Raw genomic sequence first — 21,269 nt, forward strand, 5'->3', positions numbered from 1 at the left:
AGAAATATTTGCGTTACGAGCTGCAGAGAAAAAAGGCCGAGGCGGAGCGAGTCCCTTTATAGCAGTCCTTGAAACAACCCTGGCCAAAATATACGGCCAGGGTTATACACATCTTTTAGTGTGGGTCTATCGCAGACGGCGAGTGCATTTGTGCGAGTAGTGAGCGTCCGAATTTCGCGAACGAAAAGAGTCTTCCACAAAAGCCGCTCGCTTTCAGGCAGAGTATACCGCAGACCTCTGAGCATCGCAGGCTTACACGGCCAGGGTATAATTTTTCATTGTCTGTGAATAATTAACAATTTATCGGCGGCTTCTTACACTTGATTAATGAACAAGAATCTATGCAAGAAATGTTTACTCTACTTCATATGCTTGATTTCATTTCATATTCCAAACCCCTGGCTTTTTTTTGCTCTTTACCGTTTATTTTGCCTGTGCTAGATCGAAGATTATTTTTTGCACCATTCCAAGTCCTGTCTTCTGCTTTTTACACATACATGTAAGAAAACATACTCTTTACTGAGCACTCCTAACTCATTTGTTGTGAATAATCAAGCTCTGAGCGTCAAACTCTGCTTTAGGCTAAGGCTAAGTTCAAACGGCGTATTATCCATGAGTCGTATTCAATGCAAATGCATGCAAATGAAGATTAAACAATCGACTCGATTCATTTGCATTGAATACGGCACATGGATAATACGACGTTTGAACTTAGACTAAGAGGAATAAATGCTTTTGGGGGCTTCTAAGAAGAACGCTTTAATTAAAGCTTATCTTTGCTTTATCATCTCAACATCAAACCATTCTCCGGTACCCCCTTATGGCTAGGGATTGTGATCGATGTGATTAATGAGCCATCTACAATTTTTCAGGGGATTTTTCTAGTATCCTCCAGAAAACATAAGAATCCGATGTGATCATGGTATTACAATAAATATCGAACAAGAAATGTTGTCCGGGAAGGAAATAAAAAAGAATTAGAATCGGAAAAGATAGGCATCTACATAGAATGGCACCCTCCCCTGAACCCGCCCAAGACTAAGTGATTGGCTCCTGACAAGAGTATATGATTTCACTGATGTGTTTTATTTGTATGATATAAATCACGATAAAAACACCGTCAAAATTTATTGTCTATCCGCCTGTATATGCTATCTACCTTTTTCTTTACTTTAGATTATAAGCTATATAAAGATTTGTTAGAGTACTTTTGGTGAAGATAGACTGATAGAGTTTAAAATCGCTCTAATTCTTCTTTCGTAGATACATCAGATTCTCCTCTAAAAACGAGGATATATTCAAAATAGATTTACCAATGTAGAAAGGGACCACATCGCTGGTCTAAATTATATTTTGCGCGCCCATTATGAACAGCGGGAATACGAACGCAAAGCATGGTGGGTAAACGTTCGAAATCCAAGTCACAACTCCAAATTAATATCTAGAACTCATTTAAATTTTTTTTTTAAAAAAAAGCAAATTTAACCGGCTTATACGTAAATCAACAACGATATCAGAATATATACTTCATTTAAAAGGCTTGTTCAATTTACAATTTTATGCTTGGTGGTCCGCTAGAGACACGCAAATCCTATACTTCTTCCCACAATAACTTATTAGCAGATTCGTCATCTCCTTTCTAAAGGCGATGTGATAAGAAATACGGTCACTCACGATTTGAGATGCGTCAGTTCAATTCAAATCGTCTAAATTCGTCATTTACATCTAGAATCGGTCTTGAATGAGCAAGTTGTATAAAAGTCGTGCATTTTAACGTTGGAAAAATATCCAAAAGGCTCAAAACGATCACCAAAAAGATAACTTTCTCCTACAAACACGTTTCCAGATGCATAATCATTATCGGTGATTCATCATCAGTTGATTCTCATCTCATCGTCATCATCCTCGGCTCCTCCCATTGGCTCCTCCGTCATAGTGATCGGCACCCGGGTAAGGTTAGGGGTCATGGCCCCGGGGGGGACGATGTTCTCCTCCGCCCCCTTAGAGGTCTGCCTCTCGTATTTAGTAAAACCGAATCGCCGTAGGATAAACACTAGTGGGATGGGTAGGATGGACACGGCGATGATGACAGCAATGCAACCCAGACCCCAACCGGGGTACTCGGTGTCGATAACTTTCGACTAAAAAAAGGATTCAGAAAGACGTTAGAAAGACACTAGGAATGCCATCTATCATCGTGATGTAAAATGGTGGAAATGGATTACAGTGAAAACGAGTTATTGAAGACACTCTTGGGACCGAAGAATGGCCTAATACAACCGTGGAACCCTGTTTTAAAATAAGACTAAAAAACTCCTCTCATTGAAAGTGATTTGTACAGAAATAGCATTTGAACTTTATCCTATTTAATCCTGGTAAAGTGCCATTAAAGAAGGGTTGATATTTATAATAATTTAATATTTATATGGCGCAAATGATGAATTTGGTGAAATGTTGAATGTGTAGTTCCAGAAAATATCCATACCCTCCCATTGAGGGGATTGGAAATTCCGGGGGTGGGGGTGGGGGTGGGGGTGGTCAAACGCCCAGGAATTTCCAGGGTGTGTGTGTTTCTGGGGGGGGGGTATGCACGTTAAACCGAAGGTCCCGTCTCTCCAATACTACTTTACACTAATCTGAACCGGGGGGACGTAAAAGAACCGCTGAGGACGTGGAAACCCTGGCAGTGACCATCCCCGTGACAAAACTTACATTACTAAAATACTTATGCAGTCTTTGAAGATGAGATATCCTAGCATGCAAAACGCTTAGAGCTAAACGAAAGCGCTATACAAATGAACACATTGTATTATTATTATTATTATTATTATTATTATTATTATTATTATTATTATTGTTATTGTTATTGTTATTGTTATTGTTATTGTTATTATTATTATTATTATTATTATTATTATTATTATTATTATTATTGCAAATCAAATAAAAAACTGACTGAAACTATCTTTCGAGGGGCTTTCCACTTAATAAGACGGGTTATTTTTCGTAACGCTTTTCTGATTAAATCTGTCATGGATTTGGGATCAAAATTTCCAGAGGAGGTGGGGGTACTATGTCTGGAAAATGGGTTGGTGGTGGGGGTGGGGGGCAAAATGGGCTCCCAAAAAGGTAATTTCAGAGGGGTGGAAGGTGAGATGTAGATGTTTTATTATTGTTACCATATAACTTTTGTTACAGGTTGTTTCAACCAATAAATTTCTATATTTCATTTCCTTATACACATACACAGACCCCCTCAAAGGGGGGATGGTATGGATATTTTCTGGAACTACACAGTTTGATCAACATCCAGAATTCGATGTTTCACTTCGCTCTGAATCGACAACCATATCCTTGTGTGCCATTTATGGCGAGGAGGTTTGTTTACTATAATCTGGTTAGTAAGATCGTATGCGAGACGGTCAAAGCCCTGTGATTACTCTTTGCTAATGCATCTTGTTGTAGCTCACCTTTGAGTTAGTCCGCAGGCTCGCGTGGTCGTGACTGGTTCAGATAGCATGCCCGCAAAACCCGCGAACACTCACTTTAGAGTCCCGCAAAACCCGAGAAACACTCACCTCAGAATAAGACCATGCGGAGTTTGTGATCGGTTTGGATATCATGCCCGCCAAACCCAAAAACACTCACCTCAGAGTTAGACCATGCGGAGTATGTGATCGGTTTGGATATCATGCCCACCAAACTCGCAACCACTATCCCTGCCACGACGACCGGTGCCTCGTACCTCCACGTGATCTTGAAGTACCAGTTAGGCCGCTTGCTGATCATGTATTCGATATCGTCCTCAAACCTACAGCGACGCAACAACACGTATGAGGTTTGCATATCATGTGAGCTCAATATCGATGTTTAGGCACCAATAGGTATCATTTGGGTCAGGCCCGTAGCCAGGGGGGGGGGGGGATTCGAGGGGTTCGGACGACCCCCCTACCCGGCTTGAAGGTCCGCTCAGAGAAAACAAAAAAATATATAACGTTTGGCTTGATATACCGTGCACTTCAATATGTCTTTAAAAGGACTATAATTTTTTTATAATAATTATCTTTATTATTATTATCGCTATATGTTCAAAAACACTCGATAATAACATTTTAAATACAAGATTGAATTTATTGATTGCCTAATGTAATAAGGCGAGGAGATGGGTATACCGGTAATTTGGTCCGCTCAAATAAAAAACGAGCCACCCCGCTCAAAATCCTGGCTACGGGCCCGTGGATACTATTTGACGATACTTCAATAAGTATGACGCACGTTTTGGAGGTCGAAGCGGAAGATTATTATGAAATATGTTCTCTCGAAACGGACTGTATTAGCCCTTCACACCCTCCTAGCTAATACAAATACGCCTATATAAATATAACTATTGCACGTAACATGACGGAAAAACATGACATGACGCTTCAAATAAGCCCATTTCACATCTAATAATTCACATTTAATTCACATTCACATCTAATATCAAATGCGACTTTTTTTTTAAATTGATGCTACTTTTTGTAAAGCGCCATTTAAATATTTGAGCTATTCGTCCCTGAGCCATACACAGAACAAAAATCTGGGTATGTGCATTTCGGTCTCACGTTATTTGTGTTTTGAAAATCATTCTGGAATACAAGAAACCGATGGCCATTGTAAGAAATTGTGTCGTCCTTCTCTATCTAGAATTGCGATTTTCCAGGTTTTTCCGTCATGTCATTGCACTAAGGTTTACCTCTTGGATCCGTACACCCAGCACACTCCGATCATTTCCAGCATTCCGATGACAAGGAGGGGGAGGGTTCCAGAGAACGAGTCGAACATCTGCAGCCAGTACTCGCCCGAATTCTGACAGAACAGCAGTCCAAGCAGGAACGACACGAGACAGATGGCGCCTGCACAAACAGGACAATTATTACAATGATATGATGATGATGATGACAATGATGATGATTATGATGACAATGATAACGATGATTATGACAATGATAATGATGATTATGACAACGAATATGATAACAATGAAGAGAAAGGAGGAAATGAAAATGAGGACGAAGCAGGCAATAATCACGATAATGATGACTATCATGATGATGGTAAAAAAAAAACAAGATGACATTGAGGCAGCTGATTAGCATATAGTGATAAATATGATTATGACCATAATAATAATAATAATGATAATGCGCTATATACCCGAGACAAACTCCTTTCTCCACGACACAAGTTTGGCGTCGTACACGGGGGTAATCACGCCCTCCAGGGTCCCAAACATGGAGCCGAGGCCAAGGGTGAGAAGCATGCAGAAGAAGAGCGTGGCCCAAAGTGGCGAGAGTGCGGGCATCTTGACGATCGCCTCGGTGAACGCAATGAAAGTCAGACCAGGCCCCTCTGCAGACTGCAAAACGATATAATCGAGGTTCAGAATAAACAACACAAAATAGCCATATCAACTGGCAGTTAAACCATCTATGTTTTATAATTTCTCTGTCATCCAAATAGAATTTAAATCTAAAATAACATAAGGAAATGGTTAATATTTCGCAAGAAAATAGTCAAATGGGCATCGGCCTGCTCTTCTGATAACTTATATAACTTTTACACAGAATCATTTTTCAACATTCTTCCCCAGTTACCTGACCAAGCCAGTATTCCAGCGTCTTGCATGCCTCGCCGACAGTCTGGTTGCCTGGTAACGTCACATTGTCCTTGGTGTAGAGCTCGATACACTCGGTGAAGGTCTCGTGCGCCTGTAGAACAGAGTACACATGTTAAGGATGGAGACACGTGCGCCTGAAGATAGTACACATGCTTAGGATGGAGACACGTGCGCCTGTAGAACAGAGTACACATGTTTAGGATGGAGACACGTGCGCCTGTAGAGATTACACATGCTTAGGATGGAGACACGTGCGCCTGTAGACAAGAGTACACATGCTTAGGATAAAACATGACACGTGCGCCTATATGGTAGAATACACTTGGTTAGCTGTCCTCTTTTTATACGACCTCACGTATGTCGGTTCTCTAGTCTTTGTCCACTTTGTCTATGTCATTGTCTATGTCATCTCAGCATGCCTCCTTTATCCACCTCTCTTTATTTCGACAATAATCAAGGAGCAGCAGACTTTACCTTGAATCCGAGAATGGAAAAGATGACGATACTCGCGAAGACAGACGTGCCGCAGTTGATGAGCGATACCATGACGGCGTCACGAAGGCAGTTATTATGCACGGGGTTATAGCTCGACATGGCGATCAGACCACCGAATGCCACGCCCAGAGAGTAGAAGATTTGCGTGGCTGCCTCGAGCCACACGCGAGGGTCCGCCAGCTTTTCGAACTAAAGAAAAGAAACGTACCGTAATTTGCTCGAACATGCGCCTGCCCCAAATAACAGCCTCTCCCGAACGAGCGCCTCGCCTAGATGCGTTGCACTTTATAGATTTTGATGCCAAGAGGGACTGTACTATTAAAGGGAAGTAAGGAAAACTGAGAGTACTACGCGCCACAACATTTTAACTTTGTATAAGCTTGTAAAACATACCGTTTCAATCTGAAGGAACTGTATGCATTATTTTCTTAACTTCAGCATACCTGTGGTTTGAACATGTGCGCGACGCCTGGTCCGGCTCCCTCTAGAGTGACGCCACGACCGAAGAAGATGATGAGAACTAGATAAGGGAACGTCGCGGTGAAATACACAGCCTGTCAATCAAGACGAAACACTTAAGAAAAAATTGAAGCAAGCATAGTTCTTCTTTTGTTCATTCTCAAAATGAATACAGCAGACTTGACCAATGTGTCATTTCTAATGACACTTTGAGCTAAGCAAATCCTAACATAACAGAGCCGTAGCAGGCCATGTAAGATTGGGGAGCACAATACAGAAACATTAAAAATATATTGGGGGGGGGGGGGGGGGGGGGAAGGGGGCAAAGCCACTCCCCCTACTGGTCATTTCCTTACATATCAAGAAAATTGAGCCCCAAATTTCCATATAAGGAAACTAATATATTCCTTATTTGGAAAACCTGCATGATTCTTGTATTTTATAAGGTGAGCGTACCGCAGGGGCTTCGTAAACTTTAAGACTTGAAACTAGAAGAGAAAAACAGTTACTGTGGACCATCTTCAGTTAGTTGAGAAGGTCCCTGAAAAGAAACTAAGTTTCCTCGTTACCAGACCCCCAAAACGACAACGTTTTCTTCATATGATAATTTTTGAAAACATATAAAGAAATCGTTGTCGTTTAAGGGGTCTGGTACCGAGGAATTTTAGCTTCTTTTTAGAGGCCATTGGGGAGAGGGGGGTGGGGGGAGGGGCACATGCCCCCGGTGTCCCAACCCATGCTACGGCCCTGACAAGCAATACAAAAGAAATATAACAAAAAAAAAATTACATGGTGGTATATACAACAAAACGTAAAGCAAAGTCCGTACCTTGCCTGCAGACTGCACGCCTTTCATCATACACAAAAAGACGACGATCCAAGCGAGCAGCAAAGACAGGCACATGGGCCACACTAGCCCGCCACTCTCATCAATAGTCGGCGCTATTTTTAGTGCATTCTGGTACCAGTAGTACTGGGTACGTCCAGCGAGCCCACACTCGGGAAGGTCATAACTTGTTATGTCAGAGCCTGTGAGTCACAATGGGAAATAACTTAATCCCGGTGCTCAAAGTCATAGTGGTGATGCAGTGTGCTAAGCTCAATTTCACTTTAACGATAAATGGCAGTCATACTCAAAAAGTACATCATACTCTCTTTTCATACAGTAAACACCCGTGTAGAAGAAACTAGAAAATTCAAGATCAATAGGCTCTTATATATGTGGCTCTTATATATATATGGTTCTTAATTCTTTGACTTACACCATACAAGGCTCTTCTAAAAAGAGCGGTTAAAATACAAAATGTCAACCTGTAGGTTTTCAATCTATAGATGAGGGGGACATAAGGGGGGGAGGGGGTCGAAAACCGCACAGAAATCGCATAGGAAAACGCCAAAAACAGCAAAACCGTCTAAATAAGTCAATAACCGTAAACCGCGCAGTCTAGAGAAACCGAAATGCCGCGGAATAAAATAAGAAAAACTGAAAAAGCCGCGCCAGATTAAAGGCAAAACCGCAAACCCTTACGCCCCCTTCTAGGTTCTTACACGCGGGTGTTTACTGTACTATAAGATGTGTCTCTGTGCCGTGGACGCAAGAAATAAAAAGGCGGGACTAGTAAATGGATGTGGGCGGGGCTTATTACGATTGTTTATTGCCCATGCGATGGTTTGAGTTGAATTGAGTTGAAAGTGGGGTGGCACGACATCACCTGTGGGGGGTCTACATGTGCTATTTTATTTCCATATGTCGTTGTTCAAAATGGTCTAGAAGAGCCTGGGACGAGCGTGTGGGAAACATGTGATATTCCAAAACTATAGGGTATGGGCCTTTTTTAACCTTTTTAAAACCTTAATAAGACGAACATTTACGTGGAAATTTTCGTCGTACACAGTTCTAAGGCGAAAAACTGATTAATGTGGACCCAAAAATAAAGCATGCAATGTCCTTATAAGGAATTGCCTAAACGAGCTTTCAAAACAAGATTGAGAAAAAATTCAGGACTACTTACTATTTGTGAGAACTTGCGGACAATAGCTGTACGGAAGAGGAGACTGCCAGGAGGCAAAAAGGTAATAGAAACACCACGCAATAATCATGTTATAATATACAGCAACAAGGAAGCAGACGATAACAGATGAGATCCCCACCCCTCCCAGGTAGGGATGGATATAGTTCCAGACCCCGACCGAGCCTTGACGCACGCTTTGACCAATAGCAAGCTCCATAAAGAACAAAGGAATCCCGAGTAGAGCCAGGCATAGCACGTACGGGATGAGAAATGCACCTAAAATACAACACAAAAATACAATAAGGGGGTTATAGTCCAATACAACACACCAAACCACAATCAGGGGGGGATATAGTCAAATACAACACACACAAACAATCAGGGGGATATAGTCTAATACAACACAACGTGATATAAAAAGCCGACCTTATGGTAAAGTGAAGCACAAACCCCCCCTCCCCCCCCAAAAAAAAAAAAATCTGTCATCCCTCCCCCCATATACAAAGACAAGCGGAAGCTCAAAGGGTGTTAGGGTCAGCACGTCAGAGCACAAGTGGTGGAGAGTTCGGGGGCCTTTCGTCCCAACTCATCTTTAGATGTTCGAAGAATCCGTAAAGAATTATAAGCGGGGACGTTTTTTTTTTAGCAAATTTAACATATCCAGCCCCCTATATATGATTTATGAAGACAAGCGGAAGCTCAAACGGCGTTGGGGTCAGCACGCCAACGAAACACGAGCGGTGGAAAAGTATGGGGTCTTTTCGCCCTAACTGATTTTTAGACATTCAGAAAATCTGTAAAGAAACTTTGAACGGTGGCGGAGTAAGAGAGGTTTCTGTTCAAAAACTGATCTTTATACATTCAGCGATTCTGCTGGGAATCTTTCAAGGGATCTGAAAGGCAAACTCCATATACATCCAACAGAGCGATCAAGTGCGAAGTGCGATCCGGTGCGGTTATATGGCAATCACGCTTTACTGTTGTCACATGTTTTATTCATTTCAAAAGCCCCACTTCCCACCCCCCTCGGGGCATACAAAAAGCTGCCCTGACCTTTTAAAATAATGTAGTCTTTTCTTAACTTCACAAAACATTATTCGCCTCATGTGCCATGTACATGACATCATCGCTCAGTGAGATACACTTCAAACATGAGTACTTTACGCTAACGCTTGCAACACATTTATTGACTTTAGGACAGGGTCCGAAAGTAGCTCATTTGCTACTAGGGGTACTAGTAGATATGATATTCTCCAAAGGTCTGTGTTTCTTTTATAACAACAGATCATCAATCATCTTGATTAAAGGGGATAGAGTTTGGAAATGACAGAAAGATAATCGATTTTCCAATAAAAAAGGTGTTATATTCCAAAAGAAGACGCAGAAATGAAATAAGTTCACCTCATCGATTTGCATTTTTTTCTGTGAAATTCTACATGGGTTAAATGAAGTTTTGTAAAGGTCGCCCCACGCTATAGGGAGATAGTATGACGGAAGTTCTCAGACGTGCTCAACCATTTAGCAATTACGAAATCACAAATCCTCCGGCAGAGCCCCAATATACCGCAAACAGTCTTCTTTCGGAGGAAAATTACCCCTCAATGTAAAAGATGTTATCTACATCTACTAAATACATCAGGGGTTTTAAGGTGACAGAAATGGCTTAAAATACGATGAAGTTCCTAAAAGGCCGACCATTTAATGTGAAAATCAGATAAAATGACGAGAGCTGTGCTGTTGCCTCGCGATACATTCGCGAATAACATGACATATTCAAATGAGGTTAGAGAAACCATTTTGCCAAGCTCTAATTAAAATAGACTTGAACAACAAAGGGTTTTATAAACATACACGCCTCGACTCGGTCCGTTTAATTAATAAATAAAAGCTTCAACAAAAAGTAATTCACGAAGTACTGTTTTAAATAATCCGATTGTGCTTAGTACCTCAGGTTCTCGCCAATGTTGTCTTCCTTTCCGAGGTTTAAAACCAAGTTTTCTCACTTATCAAGTTTATAGAACAGCATGTGTAAACAAAGATTACAAGAAAACACAAGGATTTCACATGATTTAATACAGTGCTTTGAAAACAGTAGTTGAGTCGGCGACTTGGTTTTGATGTGATATGATTAAAATAAAACGCAATTAATTCCAGTCAAGAAACCAGTTTTCGTCAATTATGCATTTTCATTGTATTATTATTATTATTATTATTATTATTATTATTGTTTTTTTTCAGTATTTCTTTAACAGCTTTATAGAGAGTAAATAAGCTAAAACAATAAAGGAAGTTAATTCAAAACTCTAAAAAAGGTGGTCGGTTAATTAGTAAAAACATCGATGTCCTATCGCGAGATATAATAGAGGTGAAAATGCGATAGGTTAAGAATGGAACTTGGTAGGAAATAATCCAGAAGAAGAAAGGTTACTGGTAATGATAATATGAGTTTTATATCAAATAAACCGATGTTAACTCAGCAGGGAGCCCGTAAGCCTTCAATACAAAGTTCACAAAAAAGCGAGCCGAGAAGCTAGTGATCGAGTGCGTAGACTTGAGCTACCGCGTGCTCGTATTCTTAACCTATGACAAGTCTATTATCAAAGCTTTCGAGAATTATTTCATCCAAACACAAAAGTAATTTCACAACAACGCTTAATCCTTTAGGATTTCTCAACACAAATCATTAGCCCATTTACTATGGCGAAATCGCTTTCCACTCTTGGAGATTTACTCCAAATTAAAAAGAATCAATAATGCAAACGTTCCCGGGAATATACTCAACGCAGGACGCATAAAAAAGGCTTGTAATTTGGGGAATCGGATTCTATTGTGAGCCATAAACCCTCTTACCTCCACCGTTTTTCTGGCACAGATAAGGAAATCGCCAAACATTGCCTAGTCCTACGGCATAGCCAACAGTAGCAAGAATAAACTCGAGCTTGTTACCCCAGCCTCCGCGATCATCGTTAACTTGCATTTCGACATCCATGCTGTTCGCATTCTCCTCGAGAGGCGTCACAGTCACCGACATCTCTCCGTTTGCTTGCACTTCAGCTTTCGCCATCCTGAGATCTGCAAAAAGCCCAGCTTCGGGGACAGGTTACACGCAGTTACCCTAACTTGAGCAGCGTTTGCGGTGAGATTATGCGTTTTTTTCCTGCGGGGTCAGTTATCGCACACCGCTCGCTCCTTGTGCTGCCACGGAGTGGAGGCTCTCTCACGTGCGCAGTCCGGATAGGAGCTCTCCTATTACACCGTTCTGCTCACCACAAGACAGCCTGATCAGGGTGCAAGTACCTTGAAGAGAAAAACCCTCAAATTTTGGCGTTATTTGCGCAGTGAAATTAAGCGAGATAAGAACTAAACGCCAACTCAAACTGTCTTTTAGAGTCTGCTAGGCATGTAATCTGATTCCCCCGTACTACAAGGGGTGTTATTTACACAGGATTGATATGTCACAGTTTGTGACCGTAATTTGCATGTGTATATAAATTTCCTTTAATTAGAATCGAATGTAGTACTCGGATTGCTCACTGAGTATCGCAGTCTACACACAAGACGTCCAGCAATCGCTGTGTTGTTGCGCAGGTTTAGGATAACTGATACTATGTGCCCGGGCGCTAGCTGCGATCCCGTATCTGTTCGCGTTTCCGTTTCTAGCAAGAGTACGTTGACCTTTAGAACCGGTGTAACCTCTATGAAAGCTGCGCGCGCATGCTTTAAAGCGTTGAGACTTGCAGGCTCAGGTAATCTCGTGATGACCATGCATAAAACTAATATCAAAGGCCACCCTTCCAAATATTGTATCCAATGCTAAGAGTGTTAAACTCATCGTCTGATAAGTCAAGTTTGGGGTCAGGTATCGGATAGCTTGGTAACCGACTAATCAAGCGCACCCGAGGAGCCAGGCCTCCGGGCCACAGCTCCCCGCCAAAGGGTGCTTGAAACGGAGGGACTGAGGAACGGAGAGAATGGTGCCTCCTGACCCCAAACACTGACAAGCACCACTGGACCGCAATATGTCTCTGCTACATAGTGTACGAAGAACAACCTGACGATGCCCTGATTATACCTTTTGCTGAACGAGAAGCCGGCTGCGGCCATGAAACCGGCAGTAGTAGCCAGGCACTAGCCACTCAACCAGGCGCCGAATACCGCCCGCCGATACGGTGTAAGCATAACACGTGTGTCAGCTTTGCGTGTTTATCACCAGATCGCTCGGCATCAGCCACACTCCTGGTGCGACCGCAAGACTCAGTCTCACCTTGGCCTCCTGCACGGCTAACTGGTATACCACACGTGTGTTAGCCCAGACAAAACACACTCCAACAGAAGCTCGCGTGGACACGCTAGTTCCTATGGGCGGGCTAGGATGGGGCCTAGGGGGGAGGGGGGTGGGGGGGTGGGGTCACATGAGCGCGATAGCTTGGAATAGTGTGTTCCACACCAACCCGGCGGTATAGCCTGCACAAGCGCGCTAGCCGAAAACCCCGAGTAATGCTTACATGAGCGACCAGCAACTCCGGCGGCGGTGTCAATCAAGTAAGTTCATAGGTCGCGTAGCCGCCTGAAAGCAGTCCAGAAGAGGGCGAACCTCATCAGCCCCCTGCAATGCACGGCTTGCATGACCCATGTGTAGGATGCACATGGACCAACAGACCTGGCGGTGTCGCTCGCCGAGCGCTAGGTGGGGCTCAATGCAGACCTAACGAAACCCGCAGCATAGCTCGCGTGAGCGCTGAGAGTTGGACTGAGGGTGAACCTCAATTAGCCATCCGGCAATACATGGCTTGCATGCGCCTAGCTAGGGCTACCTATGGATTAACAAGTACGGCGGTGACGCCCGCATAAGCGCGGTATTATTTGGGGCTAAGGGCGGACCTAGCGAACCCCGCAGCACAGCTCGCGTGAGCGCGCTTGAGACTGAAGGCAAACCTCGCTTAGCCTCCAAGGCAATACAAGGTATGGGCCTTGGATGACCAGCACACGCAGTTTGGTGTCGCTGGCCTAGTCGCGCTAGATGGGGCTTAGTGCGGACCTGTACAGGACCCGAAATAATTCCAGGACCCGAAACGATCCCAGGACCCGAAATGATCCCCAAAAGTACCCCAACTGATCCTCGGACCCGAAACGATACCGAGGAGTCCCCGAAATCAACCCCAAGGAATTGCGGTAATGGACAAAGGGGAAGCAGAAGAAATACTTTCAATTCTTTCAGCATAATAAAGGATTAACAGCGACTCGATTTCTAAACAACGTGACTTAAAAATATTAAATTCCAACGCAATACTTCTATTTATTACATTGCCCGGCGTTAAACCAATAAACAGAGTCCAAAACAAATACACAACTTTAACTTGCTACTGAAAGGAATATAGCATAAACATAGCGCAGCTTTGCTCAGATCAACCATACTTTTGACCTTCCATCACACTCTTAACATTTTGCGGTTCCGACACATGACTCCGACACTATAAATCTTATTTCCGGTAAACATCACCCCTAAAAATTAATATTCATCTGACAACCAAACATGTATTTCACCACGAAATCCTTGTTCACACGAGCGAATATTTACCGACACATTTTAGGCAGCCGGTTTGGCCGAGAAGATGGAATGACAAAAGCACACTGAGTAATACACTCGAACAACCCTTCTACTACCGATGCAAAATATTAAGAGGATGTGAAAGCAATATTATGTGAGTTTTGAATTTCCTCATGTAGTCGTGCGTACACCCCAGCATGATCTCGTGATATGATACTTCTTTCATTCACCGAAAACAAACATGCCAAAAAATAACTTTAAAACATTTCGCTTCCTATGTAAAGCAGCATGTCCCATCTGTAAAGACTTTCTTTTATGGCTAGTTATGTAAAAATGATTTATCCACGCCGGGCTCCTCAAATTACTATCACAGGGATTGTTAGTTGACCCCAATTTCTGACTCAACCACTGTATTCCCCCCGCAGTCGTATATAAAAATCTTAATACTATAGTTTTAGTTAATGTAAATTTCCTTTTAATAACACAAACAAAGCTAAATGTTTCATATGTTTTTAAAACTGAAAGCCAATCCTTACACATTCCTTTAGTTGTCCATTACTGTAATTCCTTGGGGTATATTTCGGGGACTCTTGGGGATCGTTTCGGGTCCCGTGATCAGTTGGGGTACTTTTGGGGATCGTTTCGGGGCCTGGGATCGTTTCGGGTCCTGGGATCATTTCGGGTCCTGTACAGACCTCACAAACAAGGTGGCATAGCTCGCGTGAGCGCATGAACCTGTTTGGGACTGTTAGCGAACTTCATAGGCCCCCAGGGGAACGAACACATATCATGCCCGAGCCTGGCTTGGGCTCGACGTGGACCAAAAATTTCCCAGGTGTCATTCGTCTAAACGCTCTAGATGAGACCAAGAGAGCATAAGATAAGAGAGGGACACTTTGGTATTACCCGCGCGCCATGTTGCGTCCGAATCCGGCTATTTTTAGTAACCACCACCCCACCACTACACGTGAGCATTTTTACTCACCCTACCCCCACGCTTTGGCATTTACATCTTGTTGTTTGCCGCTGTTTTGTGACTTGAAACCGAAAAAAACACCCTATTTGCACAAATACCATCGAAAATTTCATTCTAGCATCAAGGATACAGGCACTTTATTAAGGGGGTGTAGTACTTCGAGGATTGCAAGATTTCCAAAAGGAGATTTCATCCAAAATCAAGAGCGAAAAACCTCGTGCTTCAATCACCGATTTTGCTCTAACTTCGATCATCGAACGGGGAGGGTTTTCCGCGATGATAACCGAGTATTCCCTGCTAGCAGAGCTACTTTTCTCTGTATTTCGCTGGGCTGGAGTCCGCGAGGAAAAGATACCTCTGCCATGGATCGAGACTGTTTCTGTTGCGCATGCGTGAGCGGTAATATGCGACCGACGTGCCAAAACCCGTACCATCGCGCGAAAGCTGTCAATATGCTTTGCATGGGTTTCAAACTCCGGTTAGTTCTCCTCTTCGAAAAAAGAAAACAACTGTTCAATTTCAATCACCTAAAACGTCACTAAAAAGATTGAACAACAAACGCAGCAAAGACGACTTTTGTCTTGTTTGTGGGATTAATTTCAAGACATCTGGGCAGGCGAGTTTCTTTGATGTAAATATCGCACAGTTGGATTCGAAGAAAATGTTACAAAACTTTTTGGTAAAATTAGATCAGCTATTCCCAGAAGAATATGCAAAACCTGTAAACGGAAGATTGACTCGTTTGTCAAAAGAGAGAAAATTCTGAATGAAGATAAGGCATTGAATGGCTTCTTTTTATAATTCGTCGCGTGATATTTCTACGGAGGACGCCGTTTCGAATGCGGGCTTATTATCTGGCAGCGGATATACGTTTCATGCATGCGCTAGTCATTGTGGGCTCAAATAGTGGCCAGAAATTAATGAACGGAGCATGCGCTCTGGATCTCGTCCACGGTCGTGGACGGCGGTTTGATCAAACGAACTTGCGACCCATGGCAGAGGTATCTTTTCCTCGCGAACTCCAGCCCAGCGAAATACAGAGAAAAGAGGCCTCTGCTAGCAGGGAAAACCGAGTACCGCCTGCAAGCAGGCTAACTATTAAGGGATTTAGCTTTCTGTGAGTATATTTGCCAATCTTGGTAACTTAAGTTAGACCTGTTTTCTTCTTCCGAGTTATTTGACATCTCTTTTCATTCCTATCGAGTTGGCAAAATAACAACACGCAACCCGCGGGGGAGTAGGACAAAATAAAAGGAGCAAATCCTCACGCGCAGTGGTGGGGTGGTGGTTACTAAAAATAGCCGGATTCGGACGCGACATGGCGCGCGGGTAATACCAAAGTGTCCCTCTCTTATCTTATGCTCTCTTGATGGGACTAGAAGTAGAGATTTAACAAAGTACATGGCATGCATGAGCAAAGTGCGGGCCCAACACACCGACGAATCCAGCGGTGTCGCTCGCATAAGGGCATTGAAGAAAAAAAAGGGGGGGGGGGGTTCAGGGCGGACCAAACGGACCCCGCCGAATCGCTCGCGTGAGCGCGTGAACGCAGTTGGGGGTGAAGGCGAACCTCACAAGCCCCTCAGGTAGTACATAGCTTGCGGGAGCCTAGCTTGGGATCAATGTATACCGGCGAATCTGGCGGTGTCGCACGTATAGGCGCGCTAGATGGGGCTCAGGGTGGAACTGACATCCCTGCAGCATGGGTTTCATCTGGTGGTGTCACTCGCATAAGCACGCAAGGTGTAACTTAGAGCGGATCTAACGAAACCTGTTATATAGCTAGCTTGAGTGGGGGGGGGGAGGGGGAAGGGCCAAACGATGTATAGCTAGCGTGAGAAGGGGGGGGGGAGGCCAAATGAAAACTGCAGCATAGCTCGTGTGTACGCCGTTGGCGACAGCAATACATGTCTTGCTTTAGCAAAGCGTGGGCTCAACGGACCTCGGTGCTGGTCGCCTGGGCGAGCTTTGTGGGGCTTTACGCGTACCTAACGAACCCCGCAGCATGGCTTGCGTGAAAGCGTGAACGCAGTCGAGACAGAGGGCGTACCTCATAAGCATTCCAGGCAACGCAGCTAGGGGTGAGGGCAGACCTAATCAGCATTTCCGGCAACGCAACGCAAATAAGGGGTGGGGCAAATGAAACGCACTTAGGCTAATGGCAAACCTCCTCAATATTCCAGGCAGCGCAATTAGGGCTAGTGGCGAACCTCATAGGCATTCCCGGTAACGCAACGCCATAACGGCAAACCTCATCAGCCTTTCAGGCAACGCAACGCGATTAAGGGCACAACCTAATCAGCTTTTCAGGCAACGCAACGCAATTAGGGCTGAGGGCAAAACCTCAAGAAACCTTTCGGCAACGCAACGCAGTTAGGGCTGGGGGCAAACCTCATCAGCCATTTAGGCAACGCAATTAGGGCTGAGGGGCGCATAGGCAAAAGGCCGCCAGGAGCGCCTAGGCAGAGGCGCGAGAGCTGCAAAGGCAAAGGCCGCGAGGGAGGCAAAGATCACGAGGGCCACAAAGGCAACGGCCACGGGGGCCGCAAAGGCAAAGGTCGCAAGGGCCGCAAAGATAAAGGCCGCAAGGGCTGCAAAGATAAAGGCCGCATGGGCCGCAACTATAGGCCACCAAGGGCCACCATTAGGCCACCAGGGCCGCAACTAGGCCAACAGGGCCGTAACTAGGGCACCAGGGCCGTAAATAGGGCACCAGGGCCGCAACTAGGCTAACAGCGTCACAACTAGGCCGCAAGGGGCCGCAACTAGGCCGCAGGAGGGCGCACCAAAGCCGCAAGGGGCGCAACTAGGCCGCAACTAGGCCACCAAGGGCCGCAAGTAGGCCACCGAGGGGCGCAACTATAGGCCGCAAGGGGCCGCGGCTATAGGCCGCAGGGGCCGCAACTATGGGCCGCAGGGGCCGCAACTATAGGCCACCAAGGGCCGCAACTAAAGGCCTCAAGGGCCGCATCTATAGGCCACCAGGGCCGCTACTAGGGCACCAAGGGCCGCAACTATAGGCCGCAAGAGCCGCAACTAAAGCCCGCAAGAGCCGCAACTAAAGGCCGCAAAGGGCTGCAACTATAGGCCGCAAGGGGCGCGGCTATAGGGCGCAGGGGCCGCAACTATAGGCCACAAGGGCCGCAACTATAGGCCACAAGGGCCGCAACTATAGGCCGCAGGGGCTACTAGGGCACCAAGGGCCGCAACTATAGGCCGCAAGGGCCACGGCTATAGGCCGCAGGGGGCCGCAACTATAGGCCGTAGAGGCCGCAACCAGGCCACCAAGGGCAGCAACTATAGGCCGCAGGGGGCCGCGGCTGGGGCCGCAACTATAGGCCGTAGAGGCCGCAACCAGGCCACCAGGGGCCGCAACTAAGCCACCAAAGGGCCGCAACTATAGGCCGCAAGGGCCGCAACTAAGGGCCACAACTATAGGCAGCAGGTGCCGCAACTGTAGGCTTCCAAGGGCCGCAACTAGGCCACCAAGGGCCGCAACTAGGCCACCAAGGGCCGCAACTGTAGGCCACCAAGGGCCGCAATTATAGGCCACAAGGGCCGCAACTATAGGCCGCAGGGGCCGCAACTATTGGCCACCACGGGCCGCAACTATTGGCCACCACGGGCCGCAACTAAAGGCCACCAAGGGCCGCAACTAAAGGCCGCAAGGGCCTGCAACTAAAGGCCGCAAGGGCCTGCAACTAAAGGCCACCAAGGGCCTGCAACTAAAGGCCGCCAAGGGCCGCAACTATAGGCCGCCAAGGGCCTGCAACTAAAGGCCGCAAGGGCCTGCAACTAAAGGCCGCCACGGGCCGCAACTATTGGCCACCACGGGCCGCAACTAGGCCACCAAGGGCCTGCAACTAAAGGCCGCCAAGGGCCTGCAACTAAAGGCTGCAAGGGCCGCAACTAAAGGCCGCAAGGGCCTGCAACTAAAGGCCACCACGGGCTGCAACTAGGCCACCAGGACCGCAATTAGCCAACTATGGCCGAAATTTGGCCGCAAGGGCCACAATAATAATAAAATAATAATGGTAAGCAATAGCAATAGCACTAATAATAGCAATAGCAATAACGATAGCAGTAGCAATAATCATAGCAATAGCAATAATAATACCGATAGCAAGAACAAGGGCAATAGAAATAGTAATAGCAAAAATAATAGCAATAGCAGTGGCAATAGCGATAATAATAGCAATAGCAATGATAATAGCAGTAACAGTAGCAACAGCAATAATAATAGCAATGACAATAGCGATAGTAATGTAATAGCAAGAGCACTAGCAATAGCAATAACAATAGAAATGGCAATAATAATAGCCATAACAATAGCAATAATAGTAGCAATAGCAATAGCAATAATAGCGATAACATTAGCAATAGCAATAATAATAGCAATAGCGATAACAATAGCAATAACAATAGCGATAGCAATAATAATAATAATAGCAATAGCGATTATAATAGCAATAACAATAACAGTAGCAAGCAATGGCACTAGCAATAAGGATACCAATGATGATAGCAGTAGCAATGATAATAGCCATAACCATAGAACTAGCAATAGTAATAGCAATAGCACGAACAAGGTGTGTGTGTGTGTGGGGGGGGGGGGGGTCTGTAGTTCTTGAGTAAATTAGTTGCATACAGGGTGGTCTAGTCTAGGGGAAACGCCATCACCCTTCCAGGCAACGCAGTATGTTTGAGGTCACATCTCATGGCATTCTAGGGCCTAGATCCACTGCAGATGCCGTAGCCTAAGAGGGAGGAGATGGGGCTTACCCATCCCAATACAACAGCACTGGGGCTGGTGGGGGGAGCCCTTGCCATGCCCAACACGACACTGCTAGGGCAGTGAGAGAGAGGTGGATTAGCCGCCCCAACACAACACTGCTAGGGCAGTGAGAGAGAAGTGGATTAGCCGCCCCAACACGACACTGCTAGGGCAGTGAGAGAGAGATGGATTAGCCGCCCCAACACAACACTGCTAGGGCAGTGAGAGAGAGAGATGGATTAGCCGCCCCAACACAACACTGCTAGGGCAGTGAGAGAGAGGTGGATTAGCCGCCCCAACACAACAGTGTTAGGGTATTGAGAGAGAAGTGGATTAGCCGCCCCAACACGACACCGCTAGGGCATTGAGAGAGAGGTGGATTAGCCGCCCCAACACGACACTGCTAGGGCAGTGAGAGAGAAGTGGATTAGCCGCCCCAACACGACACTGCTAGGGCAGTGAGAGAGAGATGGATTAGCCGCCCCAACACAACACTGCTAGGGCAGTGAGAGAGAGATGGATTAGCCGCCCCAACACGACACCGCTAGGGCAGTGAGAGAGAGGTGGATTAGCCACCCCAGCACGACACTGCTAGGGCAGTGAGAGAGAGGTGGATTAGCCGCCCCAGCACGACACTGCTAGGGCAGTGAGAGAGAGGTGGATTAGCCGCCCCAACACAACATCAAGATGCTCCGGGCGAGGCTTGGCCTCGGCCTGTTATCGTCCAAAGGCAAAGTCATATACAGCAATACGACCCACCAGTGTGGTTGGTATTCCCCAGCAAGATTATTACAAGTAAATACGTATGACCATAGTAAGGTAACCCGAGCCAATTCAGCAAATGTTGTAGATAGTTAGGTTTCTGTCGTTCAGCCAGCTCAGCCAGCATCTGTTGAGTTGTGTCATGCTTGACACACTGCCTCTGCTAAACATCGTGGCATTCTACAAAACGACAAGCCAGCCCACTGCATATATACTGAGAGTATATATTACTCACCACTACCACCGACGTGAAGTGAAGGTTCGTCAATGCTAACTGCAATTGCATCTTTCCTCCACTAGCAAACGTGCCCTGATGTTGAGATGCTATAGCTCTGTCACACTAAGTGGCCTTGAGTCGTTTGCTTTTACCGAAGCGGTCGACTCCAGCCATTGAAAACAGCTCCCCAAAAAACGCGTCCGGCGGTGCGAACATGATCGGAACTTGTAGGCCTACCGAAGATTCCTGCTTGAGTACTTTTGCCATTGAAAAACACAGCGAAAAACCCGCGAATCCAGTGTTGAGTCGAGCGAGATTTGCAGGACTCTCAGAGAGGATGCAAACGTGCCAAGGCCTGAATAACCGG

The 21,269-nt window shown here is 45.5% G+C and overlaps 1 protein-coding gene across 2 annotated transcripts; it reads right to left on the reverse strand.

Annotated features, from left to right (window-relative positions):
• Window positions 1-1,065: 1,065 nt before the first annotated feature.
• Window positions 1,066-21,210, reverse strand: LOC5518660 (sodium- and chloride-dependent transporter XTRP3). Of its 2 annotated transcripts, XM_048725379.1 has the most exons (11): window positions 20,921-21,210; window positions 11,476-11,922; window positions 8,626-8,901; window positions 7,443-7,642; window positions 6,598-6,708; window positions 6,134-6,343; window positions 5,637-5,750; window positions 5,197-5,398; window positions 4,736-4,895; window positions 3,649-3,811; window positions 1,066-2,141 (listed from the first exon to the last, which is right to left on the reverse strand). In XM_048725379.1, the coding sequence occupies exons 2-11, from the start codon at window positions 11,687-11,689 to the stop codon at window positions 1,875-1,877; spliced, it is 1,917 nt and encodes a 638-aa protein (XP_048581336.1). In that variant the 5' UTR covers window positions 11,690-11,922; window positions 20,921-21,210; the 3' UTR covers window positions 1,066-1,874. The 2 variants fall into 2 exon arrangements, with proteins under 2 accessions (XP_048581336.1, XP_032219316.1); XM_032363425.2 differs by lacking the exon at window positions 20,921-21,210 and having other exon boundaries at window positions 11,476-12,085.
• Window positions 21,211-21,269: the final 59 nt, after the last annotated feature.

This window comes from Nematostella vectensis, chromosome 3 (genome assembly GCF_932526225.1).
Source record: "Nematostella vectensis chromosome 3, jaNemVect1.1, whole genome shotgun sequence".
NCBI lineage: Eukaryota > Metazoa > Cnidaria > Anthozoa > Actiniaria > Edwardsiidae > Nematostella > Nematostella vectensis.

What these genes read in the sequence shown, in the direction of transcription:
- LOC5518660 (XM_048725379.1), bottom strand. Translation starts at nt 11,689, where the DNA reads ATGGCGAAAGCTGAAGTGCAAGCAAACGGAGAGATGTCGGTGACTGTG. An exon ending in TCCGCAAGTTCTCACAAATA is followed by an intron (nt 7,643 to 8,625) that starts GTAAGTAGTCCT and finishes TGTGACTCACAG; the next exon opens with GCTCTGACATAACAAGTTAT. An exon ending in GCGTGCAGTCTGCAGGCAAG is followed by an intron (nt 6,709 to 7,442) that starts GTACGGACTTTG and finishes CTTGATTGACAG; the next exon opens with GCTGTGTATTTCACCGCGAC.